The sequence below is a fragment of the Urocampus carinirostris genome, chromosome 19 (assembly GCF_059441175.1).
Source record: "Urocampus carinirostris isolate Australia breed hairy pipefish chromosome 19, RoL_Ucar_1.0, whole genome shotgun sequence".
Classification (NCBI taxonomy): Eukaryota; Metazoa; Chordata; class Actinopteri; order Syngnathiformes; family Syngnathidae; genus Urocampus; species Urocampus carinirostris.
The window spans coordinates 8,191,484-8,202,172 of record NC_142367.1 but is presented as its reverse complement, the minus strand read 5'-3'; the positions used below and the strand labels follow the sequence as shown (position 1 = coordinate 8,202,172).

At 41.7% G+C, this 10,689-nt stretch overlaps 1 protein-coding gene across 1 annotated transcript; it reads right to left on the bottom strand.

The window, feature by feature from the left end:
• Positions 1-1,611: 1,611 nt before the first annotated feature.
• Positions 1,612-10,689, bottom strand: nhlrc3 (NHL repeat containing 3). The gene is made up of 3 exons (XM_088323975.1): positions 10,262-10,689; positions 9,996-10,195; positions 1,612-5,931 (listed from the first exon to the last, which is right to left on the bottom strand). Exons 1-3 carry the CDS (start codon positions 10,641-10,643, stop codon positions 5,347-5,349), a joined length of 1,167 nt encoding a protein of 388 aa, XP_088180101.1. The 5' UTR covers positions 10,644-10,689; the 3' UTR covers positions 1,612-5,346.

Below are 10,689 nucleotides of genomic sequence, written 5' to 3'. Positions count from 1 at the left end.
CAATTACCATCAAAGTTCATACTGAATGTCGAGCTTGTCCTGTTGTATTACCCGGAATATGTTTTTGTCGACCTTCCAGAATCCAAATTTGAACCAATTCAAAATTTGATTGGCTGAACCCAAAAACGATATCACATTTATGTGAAGCTGCGGTGACACCTTCACATGAACTGTTGCAGGCCTATAGGGAGATTTCTGAGGCCTAGTGACATGTAATCCTGAAATGTGTGTGACTAAATGCTTAAATATGAAAGCACAGGTCTGAGAGCAGTGTAATCAAGCAATAAAAGGAAGGTTGTTTGTCATCGATATAGGCTTTATTTAGGCAGAGCACACAAAAAAAGTCATTAATCAACAAGCTTTGATGGACAAAATAGAAATATCATAGGTTAATTGTGTTTCACCTGTTTGACCACGGTCATAAAACACAACGTGGCTGTATTTCTTTCTTCGTATGTCATAGAAGTTAAATGTTCCGATAATTTTTTTTGCATCAAGCCACGTTCAGAACAGTCAGTGTTCAGAAAATTGAAGGCTAGCATCTGAATTACAATAATTTTTTTCACTCACATCCTTGAAAATTCTCAATATTTCTTTTTTATTTTTGGAACTTATTTTGTATAAACGTTTTTTCCTAAAAGATATTTGAGAATAGTATGTTATAAACGTGATGCGGCCCAACCTCACCAAAACCCCCGGTCCAGCAGCCCCAATAAAATCAAGTTTGAGACCCCCGTTCTACATAGTCTGTCTTGCTGTGACAAAATGGGTGCCACATTGAGTTTGTACGGTTTATTATCACTTGATGAGGGGAATTGCAATTATTAATAAGGGGAACAATTGGCTGAGGTTGACAATAATGTATTTATCAGTGGCGGGCCGTGCATTTCACACCTAAGCCTTCAGTGATGGCCTTAAGTGATATGTTGTTCGTGGGCGAGCCGGCTCCCCACCAACCAAGAGCCAGTTGCCTTTATGACACTTTTTTTTCTCTTGTGATTGGTCAGTATGCATATTCTTTATTGTTGTTGACTTTAAATGTAAAAAAAAGTTAAAATTGTTTAGTATTTTGTACATATTTAAAAATATAATGTTTCCTGTGTTTTTCTCGGAAATAATGTTTTACATAACAAATGTAAGGTTTATTTGTGTATTTCATAGTTTATATGTTGTTGCACTGAAAAGTCAATATTTTTCATTAACATTTTGTTGTTCATTTTTCAGAGATTCTGAGTTGCTTGACTTTACAGTTGCTTTGTATGAAAAAGTTTACTTAAGTACACTCTGAAGAGAAGAAATAAATGTTATTATAATTTAGTAGAATACATTTTAGGATTTGGTTTATTACTGCCCCCCAAGCTGACGTTTTCTTAGGTCTTCCAGAAGGCCCTCACTTTGCCAACTCAGAATCTGATTGGCTAAATCAAGAGCGTTATCGACACCTGTCATGCTACAGGTCCTTCAGATTTGTTTGTGAAGGCCTCAAGGCAGATATCTGAGCCTTGCAACAAGTAATAGCTGAAACGTGATTGGTTAAATTCTTAAATGTGAAAGCACAAATATATGGAAGCAGCACAACCAGGGCAAAACCAATGAAAGGAACCTGACAGCTAATTTGGAATGATTTAATTGATATTTATTGAAATAATAACATTAACATCACATGGTCCGGATATTTTTTTTTAGCCCAGCAGAGGAGGTCTCAGCAGGTATTATTTATTAGCAGTTGATCGAAAAACTCACTCAAAATAATTTTATGTTCTTATTTCCCCCATTGAAACCAAAAAGTAGAAATTCCCAGTCCTTCATGGCACATATCCGATATAAAAGCACTTGGTGGCACAATCGATGAAGAAAAAAAAATCATCCCGTTGCCTGTGACTGCGTTGTGCCACGTGAAAGGTCGCCCTCTAGTGGTGAAAGACACAACTTGCCGTTTGTGACGAAATAAAAAAAAATCTGCACCTATCAATCCACAAAATTGGCATCAGACATCATACAGCAGTTTAAACAGTTCACCTCGACCACTTGTGAGGAGTTGCAAGTGATTTTGGATCAATTAAGTCCTCCGAGGCCAAAGTAAGTATACTTTTGGACTTTTTCACCAGGTGTTGGGAACGTACAGCTCCTGGGCCAGATATGGATCTTTCTATGAGATTATCTGGTTCGGAAATAAATTAAGTCATAACGCTCCAAAACTATTCAAGTTTAGTCTATGCAAAGCAGGCGGCGCGGCGGTTGAATGGTTAGAGCGTCGTTGCCACAGTTCTGAGGTCATGGGATCAAATACAGATAGCAGCCTTCCTGTGCGGAATTTGCATGTTCTCCCCATGCATGCATGGGTTTACTTTGGGCACTCCGGTTTCCTCCCACATTCCAAAAAAATGCGTTTCAGGTTAATTGGCTGCTCCAAATTGTCCCTAGTTGTGAATGAGCGAGTGAGATGTCTGTCCTTGTGTGCCTTCAGACTGGCTGGCGACCAGTTCAGGGTGTCACCTGCCCACTGCCTGAAGATAACTGGAATGGGCTTCAGATCCTCTACTGAGGACAAGCAGTGCAGATAATGCATGGATGTATGCAAAGCATAAATTCAAGGTGGCTCAGTCCAGAATATTTTGTTTCAACTACTGTTTACAGTACACACACAGTGTTACACTAACAGACCTTGTTTTGGCTGTGTGTTTCTAAGGAATCCCTTATATGGAAGCTTGATAAACAATTTTATGTTCGCTGTTAATGAAAACCCAGAGAACAAACTGTAAATGGACGAATCCGCCAGCCAAGCTCCCAGAGCAACTTCACTGGGTGGGAAGTTGGGGCGGGCAGACATATGCACACATAGCGCACTCCCCTAAATACATAGTATCCTCATTTTCAATATTTTGTGACATTTCTTCAAATAACTCTGCTCGCCCCATGTTTTGAAACCATTATTTCTGACAAAAACAACAAAATGGGCATCAATGATTTTAAGTAACTGCGGTAGGGACACCGATTTAAGTGGTATAGTTGTTCATATGGGACGCAGGCTCTGGCATTAATATCATATAAATTTGATCAAATCACCAAACGTCACACAGTGAAGGAAACATGCTGGAGAAAAAGTTTTTTTCTGGAGAGAGCGTTTCGGCAGTTTTGTTGAATTTTGTCTTCAAATAGTTGGTGTGGCTCTCAAAACACAAAAACAGGGGGTTTAAAAAAAGATGTATATCCATTGAGCTGTAAATATCACAGAAAGTAAATGATAAAGGCAAATTCAATTCATAAGTAATAATGGCTCGGGCTGGACTGGGCTTTAAAACCTACAGATTAGGTCGGGCTGAATTTTTCTAGGCCCGATCTTACCTCTAGGAAACACGCACCCTTCATGTAGCCCCAGAGGAAGAAGCCATAAAGGTAATCATGAGAGAAGTGGCCAATTTAGAAACACACTGTCTTCAACAGGAGCACGCCTGGTCCATCTGGATTACTGACTTGACTATACTGAGTCTCAGGCGGTGCGAATATTGAACACGGATAGAATGGCCCAGCTTTGCCAGGCATTTTCCTTGGGGGAGGTTGTTGGGGTTGTTAGTTAGCTGATCCGAAAGTGCCGCGTTCTGAAAAAGAGATGGAATTGGCATCACTAATCGCTTGTCTGAAAAGGACCCGGAGTAACTAACTTGCAAGTCAAACAACCCCTCCTGCCCGGCACTTTTATCCCTTTGCGAAGAGCTACAAAAAAAAGTTGCCCCGCCTTACCAACTCTCACCACCAATGAGCAAAGCCTACATGCGTACTGGCTCGGCCTAATGGCATATTTAATAGGTGTCAAACTCACCCGGATGAGGCCCGGCGTATAATTATATCCGACCCGTGTAATCATTGTATATACATCTAACTCTCAAACTACAGGTCCCATAATGCAGCGCTTCAGATGCCCTGCAGCTGCAAGACTTCTCGCAATCATTCCGGCATCAATCGGGTTAGCTACAGCCTGACGAGCGCAGACACTCATAAAACTATCTACTGAAAAACAACACGTCAGCAGTTGAAAAACAAGATGGACAGGTGCATTCACAGTGAGTCTTTAGCGTCAGGAAGCGGAGAGAGGCTACCCGGGGGCGCATCTATCTATCCATCACAATGTAACAGAAGGCTAAATGGAGAAAAGCAGGGTGACGTTTCTGTTGCTGTGTATTACACGGATGCTAAACCCTCACAATGCCGAGAAAAAAAACGTTGATTCGGAAAACGGAGCCTATTAAAACCGATGGGAGGCTAAATACTGTATATGGTTACTGACATTACTGGTAGACCTATGTACTAATGTGGCTGTAATTAAGGAATATAATGTAAACATCAGAGTAAGCTGAAAAACCGGAATGCAGAGAATGAATTTGAAGAGTTAAAGAAGAATACGAAGATCCAGACGTTTTCCAAAACAAAATCCCAAAGTGAAAAGCACAAATTGTTCATATTTTGAATTTCTTTAGTTTTGACAGGAGATATTTTCATGGAGAGCAGAGTATTTTAATTTTTTTAATGTTTAGGTTTGTTCATTCTGGAATAATATACCGGTCTGTTTTTAATTTGTATTTATGTTAACAACTTAAGTTTATTTCTAAGTGTATTTAATAAATGTTTATCCTGTTTAGCTCGGGACCAAAGGTGTGGTTTCGAGTTTTGGCCCTCCAATTGAGTTTGACACCCATGTTTCAACAAACCACGGCCCCCCAAGTAGAATGCCCGACATTGCCAGACCATGTTTATCATTTTTGTTGGTATGTATTAGAACCGACTTGACAAAAAAACTTAGCTAAAAACACCTTTTCAAAGTTTCGTTTTCCTCATACTGGGGTTTTGAGTTTTTCCTTGCTCTCATGTAGGTTTTAGATCAGGGTGTGATAATGGAGTAATAATGGTCTGTAGCCTGTAATAGGCTGTAGAGCCCTTTGGGACTTTTTACGATTAAAGGCTATACAAATAAACATGACTTGACACCCAGAACCCTTAGGTACAACTGTGTACATTTTCACAAACATCGGTTCAGCCCATTCAGATTCTATAAGTCACATACCAATGCACGCACATATCAGAATCGTTTAGATAGAGGTTTGGATTTGGATCGATTATATTTGGATTATATTTGTGTAATTGTTCACATAATCCTCTTGCTTTTGAATTTCTCATTCTGATTTTGAAGAACAAATCTTATGAGCTTCAACATTAGAATTTAATTTGCCTTTATCATGTGCCTTCTGTGATGTTTATATTTCAAAGGATATCGATTTCTTTGAAACACCTTGTACTTTCCTTTCATGTCTCTTTGACTCAAGAAGGTTCCCGACCCGTTTTATGTTCTGGTCAAGCCTCAACGGGGGTGAACTTTTGGGCCTGTCGAGCGCCGATCTCGGCCACGTACAGATCTCCCGACTTGAGGTCCAGGTCCACCAGATGCGGCCGGGTCCCCTCGGCCAGCCGGACGGCGCCGGCCACCTGGCACTGGCCGATGGAGCCCACCCCCGGCGCCCTCAGCAGGGAGACGCGGTCGGCGTTGAGCTGGACCACCACCAAGTGGTTTTGGTCGGGGGTAAAGCGCACAGAGTAAGGCGCTTCCCCGGCGAAGCAGCCCCCCCACAAGCCCAGCCAGTCCCCTGTCAACGCGTCGAAGACCTGGACCCGGTTGTTGGCCCGGTCGGCCACCCACACCCGCTGAACGCTGTCCACTGTCACGCTGTGGGGGATGTCAAACTGGCCCGGGTCACGGCCCTTTTCGCCGAGCACCCAGAGAACCCGACCCTCTTTGGACAGTTTGAGGAGACGGTTGTTTGCGCCGCCATCGCCGTCCACCACGTACATCTCACCCGAGGAGTGGACGAAGATCTCGGCCGGCTGGTCGAACTGTAGTGGGTTCAAGCCAGAGCCGGCTTTGCCTGGAGTGCCCAGAACCTGAAAATGTGAAGAAAATCCATGGATAAGGTCAACTAAACTTAGTGAAGAACTAACCTGTGAAACATACTGCCAGCGGGCCAGATCCAGTCGGTTTGATAATTTAATCCTACTCGCTACAAATTTCTAAGTCTTTAAAAAAAAGAAGCAAATCTCTAGGTCATTATTATCAAAAAGATATAATTTCTTTGAATAAAATCAAACCAAATGCTCTCTCTGGGCGCTAGAGGACAGTGTTGAGTTTGTATAGCGTGGTGAATTGGTTCATGTGTAAATCCATATTCACTCAACTAATACAATAAAGCTTTAGGGATGATTTTACTCATTTGGGCATAGTTAATCAAATAAAATCAAGTTCCGCTCGTCATGTTGCAATCCTCGCATGCTAACGTTAGCTGCAAAAGAAATGCCACACAAAGTTTTGTATTAAAAAAGTGTACAATAAGACAATAAACTTCCTTTTTCCCCACCCAACAACCCGAGAGCCCTAATACAAAGACACACACAATGGCTCAAATACAATGAAAAAAACCTTAAGAATAATAGAAATAAAATGTAATTATTGCAAGGCACAGACTAACTATGAGAGGAAAGGGACCTGTGGGAGGATTGTCTGTTTTATAATATTGTGTATTTTATGTCGTTTTTTCTATAAAAACCCTTCTGTTGGCAGACATTGAGAATTAGCTTTAGCTAAAATATTATACAGTGGAACCTCGGTTTTCGAACGCCTCACAGTTCGAACAAATCGGTTCTCGACCAAAAATTTCGAGAAATTCTTGCTTCGCTGTTCGGTCAAATAATCGGAGTTCGAACGCTGGTACGCTAGGGTGCGATGCTGAGCGGCGTACGGGTGTAGATCGTGTAGATTGCCCCCACCCCTCGTGAAGAACTGTTATTACGTGCGGACGCGTTTCGTTTTGCTTTCGCTTTTAATATAGGTGTACCAAGTGTTTTAGCCCCTAATTATGCCTCCGAAGAAGGTCGGTGCAAGCAGCAAAGTTGCTACAGGTGAAAAAAGAAGAGTAGTGCGTACAACTATTGCATTTAAGAAAGAAATAATAGCAAAATATGAAGATGGTGTGCGAGTTTCCGATCTTGCTATACATACAGCATGGCTTCTGCTGAGCACCACAAAGGTAAGAAATCCTATTCATAATTCTTTTCTTTACCCTTTGTTTATTTTTACACGTTCATGTTAGCGTAATCTTTCGTACGGAAGATTCCGATAACGCGAACTTACGATTAGCCTGGGTTAGCTTTGTTTACGTAAAACATTCAGGGTGTTGTAACAGAGCCCCATTTCCAATGAAGCGCAAGCCACTTGTTGTGGAGACCCGGGTGCTAAATGACGTGTAAACGACCAGATTCATTTATTTGTACACGTTCATGTTAGCGTAATCTTTCGTACGGAAGATTACGTTAACGCGAACGTACGATTAGCCTGGGTTAGCTTCATGTTTACATTCATGGTAAACATTCAAGGTGTTGGAACGGATTAAAAATGATTTACATTACTTTTAATGGGAAAAACTATTTCGGTGATTGAACAAATCGGTTTTCGAACAGGGTTCTGGAACGGATTATGGTCGAGAACCGAGGTTCCACTGTAGTATGTGACATGAGTTTATGGAACATACTTGACCACTTTTTGAATAAACAAAACTTAAACTTAAATCACACCGATAGAAAAAGAATTCAGGCATTGAACCAAACCCTTTTAAACATATATTTGGATCATTTATAAATGGACACACAAATGATTGTTATATTGATGTAAGATATGAGAATTTGTCGATATGATTGAAAGAAGAACTGTCCAAAGTTATTCTGGGGGCGGGTCTTATATAAGCCTTTCACTTCCACCGGTCATCGTCCTTTTTTTACTTGATTTGTTCATTAAAAGATAAGATGTTTGTTGCATCGTGACTGAGAAGAAAAAATAAAGGAGAAAGTACAAATGTTTCAACTTTTAACGTTTTTAGAGGCGGTGTACGGAATTTGGAACTACTTTACAAGCTGCTGCCATCTCCTGGCTTGTGTCATCATTGCAGCCTTGGTCAGCTCGTTCATGATGCCGTGCAAGAACATGTATTCCTGAGAACTGCTCAAATCAACTTTTCTTTTTTCATTTTTTGGGGTTTGGGTTGGCAGAAGGCCTTTTTTACATAAACCATTTTCGTGGTCCAAAACAAAATGAAAACCTGTAGGGGGGGAGGCCTTATGTCAATCTCCAGCACTCCCCTACCCTCATTCCTCCTACCATGTGTGTTCTGCCCCCAACAGCTTTGCTAAAATTAAGATAAAAGCAGAGAGGCACAATGGAAAATAAAGCATTTTTGAGCATCTTTGAGCTCAGTGGGAATTAACTTTTGAGCACACTTAATAGAAAAAATATTTACCTTTTACTTTTTATGGACACCCCAAACTTCTTTTTATTGCATTATTGTTACAATGCACAATTATTTTTCATTGCATCATTATTAGAATCTATTCCAGTTTTCTAAGCACTACATTGTGATTATTTTTTTTTTGCCAATTCATCCTGATGGTGTTTTTGGTCTTCAAAGTCTTTATACTACATGTTTTACCCTGGGGTGCCCCGTCTAATCTCATTGCATACCATGTTTCCACATTATCTGGGTCGATCCCACCTAAGGCTCCCCCGCTGGCCTAAGCAATTTTGATATTAATGACAATAAAGACAATCCTAATTATATTTATCCTGATTAGATTTGATTTTTTCTAATCTTCAAAGCCTTTAATACATGTTTTACCTTGGAGAGACATGTCTAATCTCATTGTATACCATGTTTGACAATGTTGATCTATCTATCTATATTCTGAAGCCATATTCCTTTAGTGGGCGGTGGCTAGAGTCAAGGACTCACTCACGTTCACCAAACATTTATTCCACTTCGCTCTTCCCAACCTGACACCGAGCATTAAGCCCACAGCACAACAAGGGGAGAGGTCGTGTGCCATGCAACCCTTCATCATGTTTTACCCTGAAGTTCCGTGTCTAATCTTGTTGCATACAATGTTTAACAATGTTCACATTGAAGGATTTTATACATTTGACTGTAAGGGATTTTTTACGATTGAATACAAGTTACATTTATTGACTTTAATGCAAGATATTCACTGACTGTTTTTCTTCAAGGTACATTAGAAAGTTTAGCCTGTGTGGAATGCATCAGACCTATTTCTGATAACAGATTTCCTGTGAGTGCTGACTGAGAAGGCCAGACGCACAAGGACAGACATCGCGACGTCCTTCGGCGAGGAGGTGGTGAAGCCCAGGGGGTCTTCCCTAGCACGACCATGGGAGGAGCAGGTGCGCCATTATGCGGGGAGAAGATGGCAAATAAGAAGAAAGCTAAAGGACTTGAACAGAGGCTTCCCAGAGACTCCGACGACACTAATTCGGCTGTATTTGATGGAGTTCACTTAGCTCAATTGTTCATCTTGAGCTAAGTGAACTCCATATAGCCAGCTCATCTTACCCAATGTTTACTATTCTGTGTACAGTAATGCTAATTGTAATTCACCCTGGCCAATCCTGGAAGGGGGATTACCGCATGTGAGGTCCTTTCTCAAGGTTTCTCTTTTTTCCTCACACTGAGGTTTTGGAGTTGTTCCTTGCCCGCATGCTGGGTTAAGATCAGGTAATTGTGTAATTTTGTAATTGTAATCCTGTGCAGTCCTTTGAGACATTTTTGAGATTAAGGGCTACATAAATAAATGTGACTTGAAATGTGGCTTTAAGAAATTAAATCTGCCCTCGTGTGGAAATGCCGGTCTCTTGTTCATCTTTTCCATCAAGAAACGAGCGTTCATTGTTAGGTGAATGTAGGTTGTGTTTGGTTAATGGAGTCAGATAACTAATTTGAACAATTTGGTAAACGGTATAGTTTAATATTTAATTCCTAACAATACCAATGGCGATAAAGACCATTATATTATATTCCATTCTATTCTATTCCATAGAACACTTCAAAAGACGCACCCCACCTTAACCCAAATTAAGACGCCTTTTCAAATTCTTATTTTTGCTCACTGACCTGCAGGAGGTTCCCAGACGGCGAGTACTGTTTGACGCAGTGTCCATAGGGACCGCTTCCCACGTCCGTGACCCAAACGGTGGGATTGGAGCGGGCGTTGGCCACAAAGATCCCGTGAGGCATCTCCAGGGTGCTGCTGTTCCAGCTCATCAGGAAGTCGCCCTCAGTGCTGAACACCAAGACCTTGGCCACGCCGTCACCTGAAGATCAAGCAGCGGCATTAGGCGGCAATAAAGGTCCCAGTTCGGGTTCCATTCGGGACCGACCTCTCTGCGCCACGTACACCACGCCGGCATACTGGTTGACGGCCACGCCGAAAACGCTGCCGGTGAAGAGTTCGGCGTTTTTGGGCCAGGTGATGTCCAGCTTGTAGAAGGGCGGCTGGAAGTGACCGATGGTCGAAACGGAACCGCCGGTCTGCTTGGGACCCAAAACGAGCGTCGCCCCGAACAAGAAGACCGCCAGGGCGATCAACAGCACACAGGCGTAGATTCGGCTTTTCATGGTTCCCTTTGCCGACAAGAGAACCGGGTCGGAAGGGTTCGGTTCCCCCGTCGTTTTTGTTGACTTCCTGGTGACTGCAACGAGTGTCAAGTTCTCAGAGACGCTAGTTACAATTTCCGCCAAAACTACAAAATCAAATAACATCTCAATAGACTATTTTCTTAAATGAGACAATTAAGCATTGTATGAA